Source organism: Chelonoidis abingdonii, chromosome 25, assembly GCF_003597395.2.
Source record: "Chelonoidis abingdonii isolate Lonesome George chromosome 25, CheloAbing_2.0, whole genome shotgun sequence".
Classification (NCBI taxonomy): domain Eukaryota; kingdom Metazoa; phylum Chordata; order Testudines; family Testudinidae; genus Chelonoidis; species Chelonoidis abingdonii.
The window spans coordinates 20,689,803-20,711,728 of NC_133793.1; the positions used below are offsets into that span (position 1 = coordinate 20,689,803).

The window sequence follows — 21,926 nt, forward strand, 5'->3', positions numbered from 1 at the left end:
TAGGAAGGCCCCTCTTGGGCTCAGAAGATCTGAGTTCAGTTCCTCACTCTGCCACAGATTTCCTGTGTGACCCTCGCCAAGTCACTCAGTTTCTCTTTGCCTCAGTTCTCCATTTGTGAAATGGGGATAATACTCCCTTTCTTCTACCTGGTGTATGTCTTGTTGGTTTAGCCCCATGTCCTGTAAACATGTACCTGCTTGACTTTAGCCATGTGAGAAATTTTGCTGAAATCAGTGGTTTCACTTATGTAAAATTAACCATTTGCATAAGTTGGTAAGGCTGGGTCTAAGATTGGAAGGTCTTCAAGGCAGCAACTGTTTCTTACTGTATACATGTAAAGCACCTAGCACAGTGGGCCCTGATCTCAGTCAGGGACTCTGAGCAGTACGCTGAATATCATTTTGATGATTGGAAAATGGATGCCCTTGATGGAAGATGTTATGGTATTTGCTACTTCCTATAGATATTTCCCTCTACCCACGTGGCCCCACAAAGTTGCGGGATTTCCTTATTAACCTCCTCTTGGCCCTGGCCAAACTAGCCATCTACAAAACCAGGGAGAGGAGATTGGCCGACGGGATTTCGTGTGACTGTGGGGCCTATTTCTGCCCCTCCGTCCATTCACGCATCCAGACAGAGTTCCTCTGAGCGGCATCCACTGGCTCCCTTGACACCTTCGAGGAGCAGTGGGCGCTGTCCAGGGTTCTCTGCTTGGTATCCCCATCAGGTTCCCTTCGTTTAGCCCTATGACCTCACCGCCGATCTGTTTTTTTCATTGTTTGTTCCACACAATTATTTGGTATCACAGACCTGTGGATCCTCCCCTTAGGCTGGGGGGAGGCCCTTTAGCAGTGGGCGAGCTTCGCCCACCCACTTCCTGGATACCAACAGGATCATGCCTTCCATCTCACCAATATTTAGCTTCAACTGTCTCCTTTTTATTTAGGCATTGGTGACATCTAAGCACTTGCATACCTGGGAAAAGGAGCTGTTAGCATCAAATGTAAAGGAAATGGGAATAATCAGATGTGTTACATCTCCAGTGTTCTCTTTGTACATTGTTTGACGTTTTTCTCAAAAGGGAGCTAGGTATTCCAATCCTAGTCACTGGGACTTGAGGCCCTTTTAGCCTCCTTTGAAAACCTCAGCCTAGATGTTTACCATTTACTTTACATATTTTGTTCTATTTTATTAGGGGTTGAATCCTGTTGGTCATTTCTAGGATCACTTATCTTTCCTTTTTTGAGGATCGATACCGCCTTCTCCACCCTGCCCACCATCCTCTGGTACCTCCCCAGTACTCCATAATTTTTCATAAATAATGGTTTGGTAAGCTTATAAACGTAGGATGTGTTTTCATCCGGAAAGTAGAGAAATGGATCTCACAGAAATCCTAAGTGTTCCCTTGCCTGCTTCTTATTAATATTTGGTCTTCATTACTTCCTAACTGTCCAAACCTCTCCTTTATTTTTCTTGATGAAACTAGATTTTAAAAAAACGTTCAGTAAGCCATTTAAGAGGTGTTACTGATATTTCACCCTCCTAATTTATTAGTGGCCTTACTTTCATGCTAGTTTATTTTCCTTGCTCCTTATTATAAAACCCTTCTCTTATTGTTAGCCTTATTAGCTACCATTAGCTCATTCTGCTGTTTTCTTTCCCTATCATGTATTCTGTCCAGATTCTGTGCCCTTCACTGTGATACTGGAATGCCTTTATTGATTGTGTATTCTTGTTCAGTTGCTCCCTGCTCTGTCACTTCAGTACAGTTTTTTAAACCTCAGCTCAGAGCTTCAAGCCACATTGTCATCTGCTTGTTCTTTACCTTGTTTTAAGACAAATTGCTATCACCTTGATTTTCGTCTTAGGATGCCCCAGCCTTCTTCTATACTTGTAGATTTTAGTATTTTCTCCCATTGCACAATAATTTCTAGATATGTTAATTCTACATATTTGCTTTCATGCAGTCTCATAACCTCATATCGCAGTCGTGTATTAATGTGTTAAAACACTCATAAATTGTAGTATGGACAAGCTCTAAGGTATTGCTTTGTTGCCAAGCAGATGGGATGGCTTTCATTAACTTGGAATATTTTTTACTTTTTTAACCATTAAACGTTTGTAACTGTGTATCCCTTTGATTAATTGATATTAATGATACTGGCTGGGATTTCTGTGGGAACTCTGTGCTCAAATCCTACTGAAACCAGTGGAGTTTGCCACTAACTCACTTCGACTCTTCTGACACTATTAAAAACTGCAGGAAAGCATCCTGACTTCCTTGAGGTGCTGAGTACCCATATCTCTCTAAGACTTCATTTGGAGATGTGGGTGCTTGGCATGGCGGAAAATCAGATCCAGGAGCTTCTGTCAGCTGCTATATTATCCTCCTAAATTCCTTAAAAAGTACACATCCCTGTATTTATAATTAGCACATGTTTCTAAAGCACCCTTTTAGTATGTGCATGATGACAGCTGCATAATATGAACATTTTAATTATTTTTATAGGCCATATGCACATATCCTTTCTGTACCTATATCGGAAACGATGACCCCTTATCCTGGTCAGACTCAGTACCAAGCGCTACAGCAGACTCAGCCCTATGCCATCTACCCTCAGACAACCCAGACCTACGGACTACCTCCTTTTGGTAAGGAGTCAACAGAAAAGTTGTCAAGTTTTAAATTGTCTCTTCAAACAATGTATATAATTGTACTTCCTATGCCCATTGCTTTTCCAGCAAACTTCCCAGGTGTGTTAGAGAGAAGAATTTACAGAAGAGACCGCAGGCTTGGCTTTCAATAATAGAACAGTTGGAAATGAGGGAATAGCATGTTTAGTTGACAGCTGTTCAGGTTTAAAGTGCATTGTCTCTGTGATGGGGATGTGTTCAATAGATCTTGTAAAAAATCTGATGTACTCACAGTTAATTCTGGGGAACTGGCAAGCTGACTGCAGGGATGTTTGATACTTGAGGATCAGAGTTTTCTCAGATTATTACTTGACTGCTTCAGTGCTGATTTATGTACCAGGTGAAATGGGACAAAGGACCTCTCCAGTGTTGCTCTATCTAACATCTCTCCACTAGGTATCATCTTTCTTTTCTTTTTGCTGGTACATTAGTACTGGCCTTTTGATTAGTATTAAAAAACCTGTTGCCTCACCTTGCATTTCACTGGATATAGATTGTCTGTTATGCTGTCTTTGAGATTACTTAGCTAATAATAATATTTAGCTCCATAGCTCCTGTTATGTATTAAGCCACTGAAACAGATGGTTACATTGCAGTAACATTAAAGTTCTGCCTTAGCCATTTCAGGGTGTCATGAATGATTGTATTACTGAATTTTCCTTTGGATTTCCTCATTTTCTAATATTGCGAACCCCCCAAATTAAAAAATTATAAGTTAGACTCCCCAGAAATAGTAAGATTGTCTCAAAAGTAATGAGGGAAACAAAACTCAATCCTGTCTTTTGGACTGTGTTCCGATTTTTGAACACCCCCCCCCCCCCCCCCTTGCCACCCACCTCTAGTGTGTGGATGGCAGTTTGCTTCGGTAACTTACATGAAAACAGTGTGGCTTTATCACCCGTTAGCTGCTGGACCACATAGTACTCTGCAGCTCCGTCCATTTGAAGAGATCTAGTTATTCAGCTTAAGTGGTAGTGGCTCATAATTTTATATCCATGGTCCAGGGATCAGTCCCCACAGAGGACCCCAAAAGATGCATCATTACATTTGGTTATGCTGTTTAACCAATCCTGATGCCTAGCATTTCACTGCTGTCTTACAATACTTGTGTAGCCTACTGAAATGTGTGTATGTCATGTCTGTGTGTATGGGCTAGTTTACAGAGAGTAACATGCTCTTCGTCTCACCAGAGCTTCTACAGTAGGGGCCAAAACTGCCTCTCTGACTGTAAACCTAAGAGAGTTGGCAACACTGTCTAATTTGCCATGTTGCTTCTAAAAGATTCACAAAGTGGAAGAGACTTGGCTCAGTTTTATTAGCGACCTGGGTTCTATCCCCAGCTCTGCCTGTTGAAATGGTGCAGAATGATGGTGTTTCTTGGGTCAAAATATGCGTGTTAAAAAAACAAAAAAGCTGATATTAGTGGTAATGATTTCTCATCTAATCACTTATATATTGGGGGTCTGAATTCTCCAGATCACCTTTTCTGCATTAGCGTTCAGAAATTTGCCCTTTGATAGAATCATAGGACTAGAAGGGATCCCGAGAGGTCATCTGGTCTAGCCCCCTGCGCTCAGGCAGGACTAAGTATTATCTAGCTCATCCCTGACAAGTGTGTGTCTAACCTGTTCTTAAAAAACCTCCAGTGCCAGATTCATGACACTAGCTGGATGAAAACTATAGAACTAGGAGTCTTTGGGGATGTATGTCTGTGGGAGTGACTGTTAGAAATTCTGGCTCTTTGGATAGTGCGGGGAATTGGGTGACTTTGAGGACTTTTTGCTTCATCACTTTTGGCCCAGACAGTGTCAGTAATGACTGAGATTTATTACCATTTTGGGGATGTTCATGGAAAGAGGTCATCTGAATTGATGGTGTCAGCAGAGTCCCTAGTGGGTACCTACATTGCATTTGCCCTCCATGGCATCCATCTTGTTAGATCCTGAGATCTGTGTGGGTGGTGGAGACTGAATTCCCATTTCACGCATGGAGCGATTCCTTCCATGTGAAGCGGGGGGTCAGCACAGAGAAACTTACAGTGCTGCAGCTCTCTCGATAGCTAGGTCTTCACTCTCATGCACTGTTCAGGAACACTCTGTTCGCTGTACCAATAAATAGAACAATCAGGCTGTATTGAGCAAAATGAAACAAGAATGTCAGTCTGCCTCTGCAGACTTCCCAGGCTATGGTCTTGAGTGCATGTGTGTCTGCCTTGCTGTGTATCCAGTCTGTGATTTCAGGAGGTTGTTTCAGATTCACATATAGTTTTCTGTTAATTTGAGCATTTGTTTAGAGGTTGCTTCAGTTGCTGACATAGATGACCTGCACACTGATGGTTCATTTACTGTAAACATGAAGAATACGTATTGCTTTGTGTGTACTCTTGTCTTCTTACATGTGTTTCATTGGTTATTCTAACAGTGTGTGGATTTGGTTGGGATTTTTTTGTGCTTGTTTTTGTGAAAGTGTTTAGGCCAAGATTTTAAACAGCACTTAAATTTAGTGTCTAAGTCCATATTTCGGCAACTAAAGAATTGATCTGATTTCCAAAGCATTAAGAGCCCTGCAGCTCCCATTGCCATTAGTGCTTCTGGGGGAATTCTCCACTACTGTACACATGCAGAATTCATGTCTGGCTGCAGAATTTTTTTCCCACAGAAAATACAATCTACCTGAGAAGTGCTGCAGTTCTGCCTTTCATCCACCAGAGGCCGCTATGGTGCTGGAACAGCCGGCAGCATGAATGCAGCCAGTTGCTGGCTGTTCTGGCACCACAGCAGCATCTTGTGGGCAAAAGGCAGAACTGCAGCTCTTCTTGAGCAGAATGTATTTTCTGTGGGGTGGGGGGGAATTGTGCACAGTGGCACAGAATTCCCCCAGGAGCAGAAGTTCATCACAGCATCCTGCCCATGGAGCCTGGTTAGGACAAACAAAGTGGGGCACACAGGGTTGCTAGGGGTGGGGGAAGAGTCACAGACTGGTGTTCAGAATGGCTAGTGAGCTGGATAGACTGGGGTGCGAGCTCAAGAGCTAGTGGGGTGACAGCATTGAGCCAGAGACTGAATGGGAGTGTGGGTGCAGGGCCACATGGGGATGGGAGAGGAGGGCTGCAGAGCCACACGGGAATGTGGGGTGTGGGAACAGGGACAGATGTGCGTGACTAAATGGGAGAGACTTTGGGTCAGCCAGGGTCTGCATGGAGGAGGCTCCCCAACTCCCTAGCAGTCCCTCCCCTCCTCCGAAAAAAACCCTGTTCCATACATCTCCCACCCATACCCAACAACCCACTAGGTTCACTCCAGGCTCCTTCCCTCTCCCTCAGTTTCTCTGTTACCCCTAACTCTCCCAAGCCTTTGCATTGCTTCTGATGGGTGCAGGAAGTATGTTTCTGTATTGTAGTTTGAATGAATTATTCAAAGTTCTGTATTAATATGCCTAGTAAGGAATCTATTTGTAAAAAAAATTTTTTTTAAAAATTTTTTTTATCAGAATCTTTTTTTTTTGTCTGTATTGTTACAGACATGCTTGCTGACAGGTATTTTGAAATAAATTACCAAAATAATTGAAACTGGCTTGATTGTATTGTTGTTGTTTTGACAAAATTTGCAAAATTTTGCAGAAATTTAAAATGTCATGCACAGAATTTTTATTTTTTGGTGCAGAATTCCCCCAGGAGTAGCCTTTAGTAGGAGCTGTTGTATTCACAGAACCATTTAAAACCTGACTACATGTCTGAGTATGGATTTAGGAGTCTAATGGTAGGTTCCTATTTTTTAAATTTTGTCCTTAACCAAATGTGAGGTAGGCATTGAAAGATGTATTGTTTTAACATGTTTAATAACAGCCCCAGGATGATGTCACTCTGTGGGAACAGCACATGCTGAGGCTGGCCAACAGGTAGGAGCTAGGGGACTGAGCATACTCCATGTGGATGGATGGAGAATAACCTTGGCAGACTCTAACAAAACTCTACTGAGCATGTGCAAACTTGGCTAAATTTGAGCAGACTTTCAGAAGGATGGGAAAAAATACATTTCTGACCCCAAATGCATGAGGCACTAGAGCTTCTCAATAAAGTAGTTATTCCATTTTTTTAAGGAGAGCAATGGGCGAGGGGGGGGGGAACAATAACAGAAAATATGAAAATGGCAGAGGTGCTTAATGACTTTTGTTTCATTTTTTACCAAAAAGGTTGGTGGTGATTGGACGTCTAAAATAGTGAATGCAGGTGAAAATGAAGTAGGATCAGAGGCTAAAATAGGTAAAAGAACAAGTTGAAAATTACTTAGACAAGTTAGATGTCTTCAAGTTACCAACACCTGATGAAATACATCCTAGAATACTCAAAAAGCTGACTGAGGTCTGAACTATTAGCGATTATCTTTGAAAAGTCATGGAAGACAGGAGAGATTCCAGAAGACTGGAAAAAGGCAAATATAGTGCCTATCTATAAAAAGGGAAATAAGGGCAACACAGGGAATTACAGACCAGTCAGTTTAACTTCTGTACCTGGAAAGATAATGGTGCAAATAATTAAACAATCAGTTTTCAAACATCTAGATGATAATAGGGTGATAAGTAACAGCATGGATTTGTCAAGAACAAATTGTGTCAAACCAACTGATAGCTTTTCTTTGACAGGGTAGCAAGCCTTGTGGATAGAGGGTAGATGTGGTATATGTGGTATATCTTGACTTTAGTAAAGCTTTTGATACTGTCTTGCATGATCTTCTCATAAAGAAACTAGGGAAATGAAACCTAGATGTAGCTACTACAAGGTGGGTGCATAACTGGTTGGAATACCATTAAAAGTGGTTCGCAGTCATGCTGGAAAGGCATAGCAAATAGGGTCCCACAGGGATCAGTTCTGGGTCTGGTTCTGTTCAATATCTTCATCACTGATTTAGATAGTGGCATGAAAAGATAAGTGACACTGATAAAGATTGTGGACGATACCAAGCTAGGCGGGGTTGCAAGTGCTTTAGAGGATAGGATTATCATTCAAAATGATCTGGACAAACTGGAGAAATGGTCTGAAGTAAATAGGATGAAATTCAATAAGGACAAAAGCAAAGTACTCCACTTAGGAAGGAACAATCAGTTGCACATATACAAAATGGGAAATGACATGACCACCTAGGAAGTAGTACTGCAGAAAGGGATCTGGGGGTCATAGTGGACCACAAGATAAATATGAGTCAACAGTGTAACACTGCTGCAAAAAATGTGAACATCATTCTGGGCTATTTTAGCAGGACAGTTATAAGCAAGACATGAGAAGTCAATCTTCCACTCTACTCAGCACTGATTAGGCCTCACCTGGAGTATTGTGTCCAGTTCTGGGCATCACATTTCAGGAAAGGTGTGGACAAATTGAAAACACTCCAGAGAAGAGCTACAAAAATGATTAAAGATTTAGAAAACATGACCTATGAGGAAAGATTGAAAAAATTGGGTTTGTTTAGTCTGGAAAAGAGAAGACAGAGGGGACATAACAGTTTTCAAGTACACAAAAGGTTGTTACAAGGAGGAGGGAGAAAAATTGTTGTTCTTAACCTCTGAGGATAGGACAAGAAGCAATGGGCTTAAATTGCAGCTAGGAAGGTTTAGTTTGGACATTAGGTAAAACTTCCTAACTGTCAGGGTGGTTAAGCACTGGAATAAATTGCTTGGAGAGGTTGTGGAATCTCCGTCATTGAAGATTTTTAAGAGCAGGTTAGACAAACACCTGTCAGCAGTGGTCTAGAGAATACTTAGTCCTGCCATGAGTGCAGAGGATTGGACTAGATGACATCTCGAGGTCCCTTCCAGTCCTGTGATTCTGTGCATTTCCCCCTAATGGACAGCTGAACCACTTTTGCTGAAACTTTCATATATAAATAAATTCCATCTGAGGTAGATGCCCAGCATGGAAAATTTCAGCCCAAATGGTTCGTTTGGCATTATCCTTGCTCTCTATAACAATAATGTGAATGGCTTTATAAAATATGTTACATCACCTTAACATATGTAGGTATTTTTATAGCAGTTGTGCTTAGTGATCACTGTAGTTAGGGTTGAAAAAGGAGTTTCCTTCTGAACCCCTCTTTTCATGTTTGATCTCAGCCCCAAAATGAAGTTTTCTTCGGCAAATTTGAGCCAGTTGTGTTCAACCATCTTTGAATTACCGTATATACTTATTCATAAGCAGAATATTTTTGGTAAAAAAGTGACACATCAAAGAGTGGGGGTTGGCTTATAAATGGGTCTACACCAAAATTTGATGATTTTAAACTCTATGGAATGATTGAATTGAATATCTAATACAAGAATCAGCAACCTTTGGCCCACGGCTCGCCAGGGTAAGCACTGTGGTGGGCCGGCCAGTTTGTTTACCTGCCGCATCCACAGGTTCAGCCGATTGCAGTTCCCATTGGGGGTGGCAGGAAGCGGCGGCCAGCACATCCCTCGGCCCACGCTGCTTCCCACCAGGGTGTTTACCTGACAGGCCACGACACTTCCTGCAGTTCCCATTGGCTGGGAGCGGCGAAACGTGGCCAGAGGGAGCTGAGGGGCTCCATGCCTGCAGGTGCTCCAAGTGAACAAAACATGCCAACTCACCAGCAACTTATCCTGACAGGCCAGGAGCCAAAGTTTTCCAAACCCTGAAATATGGGGTCGGCTTATGAAAGGGTCATACAGTTTTTGCTATTTTTACCTATTCATTTTTGGGAGGTTGGCTTTTAAACAAATGGGCTAATGAATGAGTATATATGGTATATCAAATTGGGAAAAATACACTACTTCCTACTTTTAAAAAGTAGTTTCTTTCACTGTGATAACTCAAACCCAGCTGAGCTGTGAAAGTTCTGTCATGGGCTTCTCATGGATGCACACGTCACTGTACAATTTTCTTCAGTATTACATCAATTCATTAAGGCCACATACAAAGATGTGAAGTAGTCTTGTAAGGATGAACAACCAAACCACAGAGTGGTTCAGTGTGGACAGTGGCATGAAACAGGGCTGCATTTTATCTGCGCTCTTGTTTGGCATCACCATATACTGGATAATGAAGAATACAAATACCGGTATACCATGGATAGGTGGCAAATGCCTAGAAGAACTAGACTTTAATGATATTGTGCAACTGAACAACATCCCCTGCAAAGTTACAAACAGAGACAGACAACTTGGCAAAAAAAGCAGACCACGCAGGGCTCAAAATTAGTTATGCTAAAACAAACGCCTTTGAAACCCAGACATCAATCATTAACAACACATTAAAAGGCAGAAATATCAAGAAAGTAGAACAGTTCATCTATCTGGGCAGCACCATGTTAGCCAGTGGAGACCTCAAAAAGGAAGTGACATCAAGAGCAGGAAAGGCATCCGCAGCATTTACTAAACTCAACAAAGTATGGAAATCAAATATATACATCAGCAGAACAAACCTGAATTTTCAATTCAGACATAATTTTGGTGCTAAAATATGGCTGCGAGAGCTGGAGGTCTATTAAGACATTAGACAGAAAATTAGACACCTTCAAAAATAAGTGCATATGAAAGATTCTGGACATTGATTGGAAAGACTCTTCACCAGTTAAAAGATCCAAGAATCACCAGCCAGCAGCTTGTTTCCACCTGAATCAGAAGGAAACACTGGACATATTTGGGGCATGTAGAATCATAGAATTGTAGGACAGGTGTTTGTCTAACCTGCTCTTAAATCTCCAGTGATGGAGATTTCACAACCTCTGTAGGCAATTTATTCCAGTGCTTAACTCCCCTGATAGTTAGGAAGATTTTCCTAATGTCCAACCTAAACTGCCCTTGCTGCAGTTTAAGCCCATTACTTCTTTCCTATCTGCAGAGGTTAAAGAGAATAATTTTTCTGCCTTCTCCTTGTAACAACCTTTTATGTTCTTGAAAACTGTTATCATGTCCCCTTTCAGTCTTCTCTTCTCCAGACTAAACAAACTCAATTGTTTCAGTCTTCCCTCATAGGTCATATTTTTTAGACCTTTAATCATTTTTGTAGCTCTTCTCTGGACTGTCTCCAATTTGTCCACCACTTTCCTGAAATGTGGTGCCCAGAACTGGACACACTACTCCAGGTGAGGCCTAATCAGTGCTGAGTAGAGTGGAAGATTGACTTCTCATTTCTTGCTTATCACTCTCCTGCTAATATATCCCAGAATTATGTTGTTTTTTTTTTTTTTTTTTTGCAACAGTGTTTCACTGTTCACTCATATTTACCTTGTGATCCACTATGACCCCAAGATCTTTCTGCAGCACTCCCACACGCAGATTCCCACATGAAGCTGTCAAGTGGAAGCCAACTGGTGCGAGGAAATGAGGGTGCCTAAAAGAAACCTTAAGAAGAACCCTTAGCAGGAACGGATGAATAGTTTATCTCAGGGGTTCCCAACGTGGTGCCCATGGGTGCCATGGCACCTGCGGGGGCATCTAAATGTGCCCAAGTCCTGGCCCGTGGGGGAGCATCTGTCGAAATGCTGCCAAATTTCTGTGGCATTTCGGCGGCGACGCCTCTCAATACAGCTAAATGCAGTGCCTTGCATGGTGTCAAGTATCAGAGGGGTAGCCGTGTTAGCTGCCGTGTTTGCTGCCTCTCAATGACACCACTTGCCGCTGACAAGTGATGTCATCAAGAGGCGTCGCTGCCGAAATGTTACAGAAATTCAGCGGCATTTCGGTGGATGCTCCACCGCCGCCACGATCCTTCATCTGGCGCCCGCCAGACAAAAAGGTGGGGGACCACTGGTTTACCTCAACACCACAGAACAAATGGAAGCAGCAGCAAATGACAGAGGAATGGAAGATGCTGGCTTCTGCGCTATGCACCAACATTGGCATGGGAAAGATTTTTTTTTTAAAGGTAAAGGAAATGTCTAGAAGCTGGTAGCTGCCATTGAGCCAGACAAATGAGAATATTTTGCTTTCCTCTGTCCTCTTCTACTTAAAAGTAAAAGAAGGAACTTGGAAATTAAATACAAACAAACAAAAGTAATCCTACTTGTAAGATTTCCCAGTTAAAATGGGGGAGAGGCTGTCAGAAAATGAAGAGTCTCTTTAGCAGTTCTATCTCAGCCACTTGGCCCTTGTGCAAATCCATGGTGTTACTTATCACCTTATTTATCGTCTAGATATTTGCAACTTGATTGCTTAATTATTTGCTCCATTATCTTTCCGAGTACTGAAGTTAAGCTGACTGATCCGTCATTTCCTGGGTTGTCCTTATTCCTTTTTTATAGATGGGCGCTATACTTGCCCTTTTCCAGTCTTCCATGACTTTTCAAAAATAATTGCTAGTGGCTTAGATAGCTCCTCAGTCAGTTCCTTGAGTATTCTAGGATGTATTTCATCAGGCCCTGGTGACTTGAATACATCTAACTTGTCTAAGTAATTTTTAACTTTTTCTTTCCCTATTTTAGCCTCTGATCCTACTTCATTTTCACAGGTATTCACTATGTTAGATATCCAGTCACTACTAACCTTTTTGGTGAAAACTGAAACAAAAAAGTCATTTAGCACTTCTGCCATTTCCACATTTTTTGTTATTGCTGATGTTGGATTTAGTTCAGAAAGCAGTTGAAATCAGGAACTTGAGGAGGTCTGCAGAGCCCTGCTCCTGACTAGGCTGCCTTATTGAGATGCTGTTCTTGCTGATTCAGTTCCAGCCTGAGTGCAGTAGGCAGAGCCTTAAAGGGACATGTGGATTGAGAAGTCATACTGCTATATGTGTGCCACTGTTGTTACAATTCCAGTGATCTTAAGCAATACCTGTAAGAGATTTGAGGAAAAGCTTATTTCTCATGTTTGCAGTTTGTTTACTTTGTGCATTTGTGATCCCTGCCTATACAGTCAATTTCACTGTTTTCCCCTGAAAGCAGTCAGTCATTTTCCCCATTTGTGTCAGTTTGCACAGAAACAAGGGAAAGAATTTTTTTAAACAGTCAAGTGTAATTTTAAAACCACATGAATCGGCTGGAGATTCAGGGGCAGGTGTAGGATCTGACACTACTTTTAATTATTCTTTTTTCTTCTTTCTTCTGTTTTTTTAAAGTACTAGATAGGAAGTTGAATTCCCCTTTAATGCTGTAAGAGCCACCCAGTGTCCATTGAAGCCAATGGAAGGACTACCATTGACTAAATGAGCACTGGATCATTATCTCACTGAGTAGCAGTCTGGGCTACTGAGAACACTGTGTAGCAGTCCAAGTCCTAGAGAGTGATGAGTGGCTCCTTGGTGCCAGCATCATAATAGCTCCTATTGTTGGGTCAAAGAATTTTCCATTGAAAGGTTTAGAAACTACCCTTGCTGGTCTCAAAGCTAGCTGAAAAAGAAAACTGTAATCTCAGCAGCTCAAATCCAACCCGAGAATCAGGAATTTGCTATTGCAAAATAAAAGCAATATTGTTTTTTATATGTGACTTTGTCAGTCATTTACTTTGGTAACAAGCAGACAAACTGTTCTCGGGTAGTAAGCATGCTGTTTGGTCCCAGTGTATTTGTTTGTAACTGGTCCAATTTATCTGATTCAGGTGCACTGTGGCCAGGTATGAAACCTGAAAGTGGTTTAATTCAGACTCCATCTCCAAGTCAGCACAATGTTCTTACCTGCACTACAGGGTTAACCACAAGCCAGCCCTGCCCAGCACATTATTCTTATCCTATTCAAGGTAACTTGGCATGGTTTTTATCTACATCTCTCTCCACCTTTTGTGTCCAGATACCACAAATAAAGAGACCAGCATGTTTGCTCTTGGTTTGTGCATGCTTCTCTGTGCCTTGCAAGCCATATTTTTCTCTTCTTCTACGCTCCAGACCCTGTGTGTGTGTGTGTGTGGTTTGTACTCTATATAGAGCTCTGCCTGCACCCAGCTGGCTTATGCCATGCTGCTGAATCCTAACAGGGTGAAGAACAAAGGCGGAGTGGGAAAGAGGAGACTGAATGTTGTTCACTTGCATGCCACTCCTCAGAATGCTCTTGTAGTTCAAGCTGTTTCTTAGCAGTCCTGGGCATGAGTTGCTCTAAGATTCATGTGTTGCTTCTTGAGGTAAAGGGTGTTCTTTTCTGTGTGCCAGCTAGGGTGGCAGAGATGGTCTGCACTGGGTACCAGTGTGTGTGCTTGCTTCACTATACAAGGTCAGCTAGAGAGTGAAGTTGTAGACACTAGAGCGGGATACAAATATTCACCCCCCGCCCCTGCCAGGGACTCACATTTTAATATTGGGAAGCAAGTGCTGCTTAGTTATAAAAAATGTATACAAAGTTACTTGTTTCAGGTTTGATTTTTTGCCATGTTATTAGTGGAAATGTGTTTTCTGGTGAAAATTAATCCTTTGACTAATTTCCTGGATTTTTGAAAACGTCCCAGAAATGTCTTTTCAGAAAGGAATTTCAAGAAGTGCTAGTTTCTCATTTGTGTGGACTTTAACATGACTTAAATTGTACAGCTGATGAAGTGGATCATTAAGGCTGATGTTTTCTCAGCTCACTGCATTGTGAGCAGGAAAGGCCCAAGGATGCATTTATCCTGAACTCATTTCCCATCATAGGGTTAGAAGGGACTGCTGGAAACATCTAGTCTAACCTCCTGCCAAGGTGTACGACATGTTGTGAGTTAAAATTGGAAAAGTGACTGTCTGTCTAGAAACGGCACCTTTCAGGGAAGCTGTTCTCTGTGTACCTTTGCTGACAAAAATAAATTTTCACTCCTTTGGAAATTACCACAAAAATAAGATGATATGTAAGAGGTTGCTGGATGCTGTCTGCGTCCTGCACCATCACTAGAATTGCCATCTAAGTTCCAGTTGCAGAATACAGGCTCACCAGGGGTGAAGGAAGAGGTAAAGGGAATCCAACTTGACCCTCAGATCCTTGGAGTTTGAGGCTTTTCACTTACAAACTGCACACATTTGATACGCAGTGAGGGTATAAATTTGGAGCCCCATGTTATCATTTGAATGGAACCGCCTTTCAGAGCATAATTGTGCTTTCTGGAAAGTGTTAGCCTTTCCTTTGAATTGTCCAGCTTTTTTCACTGTCACTATTATTGTCTTATCATATAGAGACAAAGACATTTTCTAGAGAGAGTTTTGCAAGCTCCAATATGAGCTATTCATTACTTCTGTCATACCCCACATCACCACCATCAGAATGAGACAGAAAGACAAGACATGGGACGGCAATTCAGGAGAAAGAGAAGCGGGGATTAGTAGTGAGGAGAAGGAAGGAGAGATTTATTTATTTGTATTGCAGCAGCACCTAGGAGCCTCAGTCAGTGATTATGACCCCATTGTGGTAGACACAGTACATGTATAACAAAAAGATAGTTTCTGTTCCAAAGAACTTCTAATTGAAGTCTGAGATGAGAGAAGAGGTGGCTAGAACAGACAGATGGAGGAGAACCATGAAACAATCATACAGCACTGCTCACCATGATGGGCAGTGGTCACCACCTGCCTAACTGTTGCAGGAATCAGGGGATTTTCGGGAGGGATTGGAAGGAAGATACTGAGGTGCTTTGCTGATGGTTCCAGGCACTTCCTCCCAAGTGCAGCCGGGGGGACAGCCCAAAGATGCGTTTGAAAGGTTAACCAGTAGGCACAGAAGGGCACTATCGTGGGCAGAGCAGCGTTACGATTACGAGACAGAGAATAGATGGGTGGGAGTAGGGCTTGAAAGGCCGTGGAAGTGAAGACAATAGTTTGTGTTTGGTGCAATGGAGAACCAGGACCCAATGGAAGGATGCAGAGAGAGGAGTGATGTGCTCAAAGCCACGGATTAGGAAAATGATCTCTGCAGCAGCACTTTGAATGGATACAAATGAGGCAAGATGGGATTTGTGCAGGCTGGAAAGGAGGAGGGTACAGCAGTCAAGACACAAGGCGATGGGAATCAAGAGGGAGTTGTGGATGGAGAGGAAAGGATGTTACTCAGGAAAAATTGCCAGGGTTTAGGCACTGCCTGGTCATGGGTCTCTAGAAAGAGGGAGATAACCCACAGGGATGGGCCTGAGTGACATGAAGGATGGTAACTTCATGCATGGTGACTGGAGTTGTGGGAGGAGATTAAGAGGTGAGGCTGAAAGAGAGAGAAGGCACTTGATGAGGAGAGGGAGAATGTTCTGGATTTAGGGCAGCATGATAAAGAGGGAAAAACCAGAGGTGGCAAAAGGAGATAGGCTGGCAAGAGGACAGGGAAAGGAGAGAAGAGTGAGTTATGATGTAGCTAAGCAGGCTAGTTTTAAGCCAGACAGTAGCTTTTCTAAGGATTGTCCCCCGTCCTGTACTGAGACCAAACTGGGGCCATGGCTACATTAGACATTTCAAAGCGCTGCCCCGGCAGCGCTGCGAAGTGTGAGTGTAGTCAAAGCCGCAGCGCTGGGAGAGAGCTCTCCCAGCGCTGCCTGTAAACCACATCCCTTATGGGTGTAGCGTGCAGCGCTGGGAGCCGCTTTCCCAGCGCTGTCACCCTGATTACACTGACACTTTACAGCGCTGCATCTTGCAGCGCTCAGGGGGGTGTTTTTTCACACCCCAGTTGCAGCGCTGTAAAGTGCCAGTGTAGCCATGGCCTGGATGTAGGTTTCACCAGGTATTGGACGAGGGAAGCCATTTTGAAGAGCTCCCTCCCCTCTGGCATGACCTTGCTGTATGAGGGTGCAGTAGTACACTTTTCAAAATGGTGTCCATCATATGGCATGGTGTGTGGGTCACACAACTGGGGGTCAGCCCACTCATTCCCAGAAATACTGGAATGTCTGGTGTTCTGTGGATGTGTGAGTGCCCATGCTAGATGTAACCAGGGGCATGCTGAGGTAGGGCTTGTTGAGGATGACAGGAAGTCTGAATGAAAAGGCTGGTATGGTCTGAGCAGAGGAGGTGCAAATTTAACAGCGGCTTTTGGCCAAGCAGGAGATGGTTAAAGGGAAAGAGGAGCGAGGTCTTTGCCTTGGGGATAGTGAGGGGAGGATGAATTTGGAGGATAGTAGGAAGAAAAGCTTTAGAATTTAGCAAGGCACTGGATGCTGGGAGGAGGAGAGAGCACTGAGATATGAGCCTGGAAGAGAGGGAGGGAGAAGTTATCAGTGTAGACAGAAAAGGAAGGGAGATGGAATGGTGGAGTTAGGAGGAAAGATCAGGTAAGTTTTGGGAGTGAATGTGGTAGATTTGGTAACCTCACCATGAAGGTGATAGTTGAAAGTATCCGAGAAGTTACGGTCACTGGGAGAGGAGAAGAGGTGGATACCGAGAACAGAACAAAAGCTTATGCCCAAATAAATGCCTTAGTCTCTAAGGTGCCACAAGGACTCCTCGTTGTTTTTGCTGATACAGACTAACATGGCTACCACTCTGAAACCTAGAACTATTTGGGACACCAAGAGAGAACTGCTCCTCCCCTATTAAAGGACATGCTGCAGAATAAGATGCAGTCAGCAAGGTAAGAGGAGATGCCGGAGATCTCTGACACACAGAAGAGATGAGATTGGAAGAGAACATGATCAGCTGTGTCAAAAGTAACAGAAAGCAAGAAAGATGAGGGCAAGAAAGATCACTGTAGTTGTAGCTATTAGAAAGCCAGTAGTGGTGATCCTGGGGAGGCCATTAATGTAGTGTAAAGAGCAGAATCCAAAATGGAAAGGATCAAGGGCAGAGCAGGAAGAATGGAAAAGCACTTTAGTAGAACAGATTGTTTGATGACTTCAGAGTCAAAGGGGCTAAGGGAGATAAGGCGGCAGCTAGAGTCTGAATGTTACGTAACCATAATTATTCAGAATAAATGCCCTTTAAAACAAACCCTAAAAGCCTGACTGAACTTACAAGATAGTATGTATTCAGTGGTATGTGGTTATGCTGTATTATTGGCCCAGTCGATATGTATTTTAATCCAAGTTCTGCATGTTTTGGTCTTCAGACTTCTACCTAAGTAATGCCATGGCTCAGAACTCTAGTGAATGCCCAGGTGCACTTACTGACTTTGCAAACTTGGATAGTATACTCAGATGAACATGAATGCTCCCCAGGGAGCTGAAAAGCAGATGTTCTTTGAGCTAATTTTGCTAATGTATACACCCAGGAACCCACAATTCCTGCCCTGCATGCCAGAGGGGACACAAACCATTCTGGTCAGATGTGGAAGGAACCGCTTGTTCCTTGTCTCCCTCACTGCTCCACTCCATATAGGAGCAAAGCAGCCAAGTTAAACTTATGAAATTTGTCAATTCTACTTCTGCTTTGCTCTGCTCTCTGTTATTAGCTTGTGAAGCAGAGTAGAATAGGGCATTTTAGGATGGTCGAAGCAGAGCATTCTGGGGTGAACGGAGCAGTGAGGGGGACGGTGAAAATGCAGGGTCTGGAGAAGCAATCTGGAAACAGGAGGGAGAAGTAAAGAAAACCGGGGGTGAGGGAAAGGGGTAACAGAAGGTAGACACAAACTTCTGTGACTCCATTTAAACATGGAACATGGGGATAGTTCCTTTTGGCATGTCAGCAGAGCAGAACAGTGTTGCTGTATTTGTTACACACAGAAAAGTTGTTGACCATCAGGGTAACCTGTATCAGGCGGTTGCTGAAAGAGCATTGCTGACAGGTGAACATAACCCTGTTAAAGACCTGGTAAGTTACAATGTGTAAACAGGTGGGCCATGACAAGGCAATATCCTCAGGGTGTTGGGTAACAAGAGGAAGCATGAAGGGGAGATTGTCTGTGTTGCTACCAGAATCCCAATATGTTTTTTTCCTTTCTGTAGTATCTTTGATCCATTTTAATGTAGCAGCAGTCTCCTGTCCCTGGTTAAGGTTGAGACTTGCTTTCCATTGTAAGCCTAATCTTGGCCTCCCCTCTAACTCATCAAAAATCTTTTATTTCAACTTCGGAAAGTGTGTGTGGCCTGTGGCCATTCTTTGCTCAAATCTGAGATGCTTCTTTGATCCCAAGGGGTAGGCAAGGGCAAGTCCTGGGACTCAAGATAAAGGTGGAAAATCTTGTTATGCTTAGTGTTGCAAAACCATTCTGTACTGTTCACAAAGGTGAGGGATTTACAATGTGCCACCATGGGTACCTGTGAACAGTAGGGGCACAGCAGCAGCACAAGGACTCCACCTCACTTTGACCCTAATGACTCCTCTAGCCCTACAGAGCTCTTAAGCTTTGCAGGTTTCCCCAGAAGATCCTACAGGTGTCCTGGTTACCTGGCTTCCTGACCGGCTTCCCCAACCATTCTCTTCCCCCCAGCCCTCCACTCTGTGGGCTCTCAGGCTGCTCCTAGTTCCATACTGGGAGCAGGAATCAGATTTTCCCCCCCACAGACTTTTCAAAGGAGTTTCTGTAGTTCTTAATGGATTCTGCATGGGGCCAATGGCTCTGCCAGTGTGGGTGAAGCAGAGGTAGGGCACTAGGTGTTTCCTATTGAGAGATTCCACCCAACTGGGGCTCACAATAAATAGTTGGTTCTCTTTCTCCAAGAACACATCACCTTGTGCAGTTGTTCCCCATCTTCCCCTTTCCTTTCTAAGGCTTCTGTCTGGGGCACAGGGATCCCAAGGTGATGAAATTCCTCTGAGGCCTCCACAGGATCCATTGCAGAGTTCAGCTTCTGGGTTGGTGAGGAGAGTTTCCAGATAGCTGTGCTGTGTGCATTATTCTGAGAAAGGGCGTCTTCTAAATGTGCTAAACTCCTCTTTCCTTGGGGCTTCCTCTTCAGGGTGGCGTTCCTGCACGAATGGTGTCTTTAGAGAAGAGAGCATTACCTCACTGTCATTCTGCATTTCTTGAGATGCCATCTTGGAGGGTTCTCTCTTACCTCTCTGAGGGAAGGTCGCCTTTCTTGGGATTTTTTTTCTTGTACCGGGGTTTTCTTTTTTCTCTAAGGCACATCTTGGATCAGTTTTTCTTTTCGGGAGCTTCACCTCCTACTAAATTGAAGGAACTGACTGGAATCCTCAAAGGGCAGCATCTAGACCGCCAGGAGGCAGCATTCGATGGCCAGGAAGGGCCTGGTGTGAACTCTTCCCTTCTGCTGCCTCCCTCAAGGATGGGAAAACACCAAATCATTGAAGAGCCTGGGCTGTTTTTCAGTCTCATGCTGAGATTCCTCCATAGGTGGTATCTGTTGAAAATGATTTTTTCTTTTTTTATGGCAGGAGATAAGATAGGTGATACTGTGCAGTTTCCACAATGTTCTCTTTATAGTCTATGCTACCAGGAACCTTTATTTTTATGTAGTTTGGGCAGGCATAATGGAGGCATAATGGCATTCTCTCATTGAATCTAATGTGTACACTTGGATTTCACTGGACTTGTCATTTTGTGTTTCGGCCTCCTGAGACCCAAAACAGGCCGCAGTCTAATCTACTATTCTGCTACTTCAAAACCATAAATGCTGCTAATTTACATCTGTCCCCAAAGGGTGGCCCCGAGGGCCTCCAGGGATTCAGGTGAACTAAAATTGACTGAAAATGCAACCTTCTAGGAAGATTTAGGTTTGATTTTAGGATAAGCTTTCTAAGGATAGTTAAGCATTGGAACAGGTTGCCTGGGGGATCCCCATGACTGGAGGGTTTTTAAGAACAGGTTAGACAAACGCTCGTCAGGGATGGTCTAGGTATACTTAACGCTGCCTCAGCAAAGGGGAATGGACTAGATCACATCAAGAGGTCACTTGCAGCACTACATCTCTGATTTCTAAGATCAGGGCCCCATTGCACTAGGCGCGGTGCAGTGGGTTTGGAAAAAATAACCCCAACTATACATACAATATGATGGGAGCTAATTTAGTTACAACGAGTCAGGAAAAAGATCTTGGAGTCATCATGGATAGGTCTCTGAAGATGTCCACGCAGTGCGCAGAGGTGGTCAAAAAAAGCAAACAGGATGTTAAGAATCATTAAAAAGGGGATAGAGAATAAGACTGAGAATATATTATTGGCCTTATATAAATCCATGGTATGCCTGCATCTCGAATACTGTGTATAGATGTGGTCTCCTCACCTCAAAAAAGATATTCTAGCACTAGAAAAGGTTCAGAAAAGGGCAACTAAAATGATTAGGGGGTTGGAGAGGGTCCCATATGAGGAAAGATTAAACAGGCTAGGCCTCTTCAGCTTGGAAAAGAGGAGACTAAGGGGGGATATGATAGAGGTATATAAAATCATGAGTTGATATGAGAAAGTGATAAGGAAAGTATTACTTATCCCCATAATACAACACTGGGTCACAAATAAAATAATTAGGCAGAGGTTAAAACAAATAAAAGAGTTGCTTCAACACAGTGCACAACAAGGCTGGGAACTCCTACACTGAGAGGTTGTGAAGCTTAGGACTATAACAGCTTAAAAAGAACTGACAATTCATGGTGAAGTCCAATAAATAGCTATAGCCAGATCGGTAAGAAATGGTTGTCCCTAGCCTCTGTTGTGTCAGAGTGAGGAATGGATGGCTGGAGAGATCACATTGATCATGACCTGTTACGGTTCACTCCTTCTGGGGCCTGGCATTGGGCCACTGTCAGTAGACGATATCTGGGCTAGATGGACTTCTTGGTCGACCCAGACAGCCGTGTCTTATGTCTTGTACTAGTAAATGTTGTATCTGTAAGTGTCAATGTCTGTCCACAGAGCTGCTCACAGTGATCTCAAGGGACCGTTCCAGAAAATACTTGTTAATTCACATGGATTAAAGATGTTAAATACCAACAGTGTCTCAGTATGATGGAGTAGCTTATATGTAATTTTAAATTGGGTTTTAGATTTCCTGAAGTGTGAATTCAGTGAGAGCGAAGTAATTGTTAAAGCCCGTCCACAAGTGGATAAAAATGTTATCAAAACTAATTAAATATGCTATTCAGATTTCTCTCAACGTTAATTTTGATTGATTTGTTGATTTTTCTATCTGTACAAATACCAACAAAGCAGCAGAGAACCTGTGCACCTTAATAGACTACAGACGTTGGGCGTGACTTCGTGGGTGAATACCCCTTCTTCAGACGGCAGGTAGTGAAATTTCCTAGGGCGCAGTATATATATGCTAGCAAGCAAGCTGAGATAGACGAGGTTAGTTCATCATGGGAGGTGAGGCACTGTTCTGCAGAGAGGTGTAAAACCAAGGGAGGAGAAACTGCGTTCTGTAATGGCAAGCCATTCACAGTCTTGTTTAGTCCAGAGCTGATGGTGTCAAATTTGCAGATGAACTGAAGCTCACAGTTCTCTTTGAAGTCGGTCCTG

The 21,926-nt window shown here is 43.1% G+C and overlaps 2 protein-coding genes across 7 annotated transcripts in view; one reads left to right on the plus strand and one right to left on the minus strand.

Annotated features, from left to right (window-relative positions):
- HNRNPR (heterogeneous nuclear ribonucleoprotein R) overlaps positions 1–21,926 on the minus strand; it is a 667,870-nt gene that overhangs the window by 289,120 nt on the left and 356,824 nt on the right. The gene's annotated exons all lie outside the window — the stretch shown is intronic.
- The window catches only part of EYA3 (EYA transcriptional coactivator and phosphatase 3), a 146,264-nt gene that overhangs the window by 65,983 nt on the left and 58,355 nt on the right, over positions 1–21,926 (plus strand). For 3 of the 4 annotated variants that reach the window (XM_032805937.2, XM_032805942.2, XM_032805944.2), the window contains 2 exons: positions 2,511–2,653; positions 13,241–13,378. In XM_032805937.2, coding sequence (XP_032661828.1) covers positions 2,511–2,653; positions 13,241–13,378 — 281 coding nt within the window. The remainder of the gene's footprint in view (positions 1–2,510; positions 2,654–13,240; positions 13,379–21,926) is intronic. The other variant, XM_032805941.2, reaches the window with a different exon arrangement.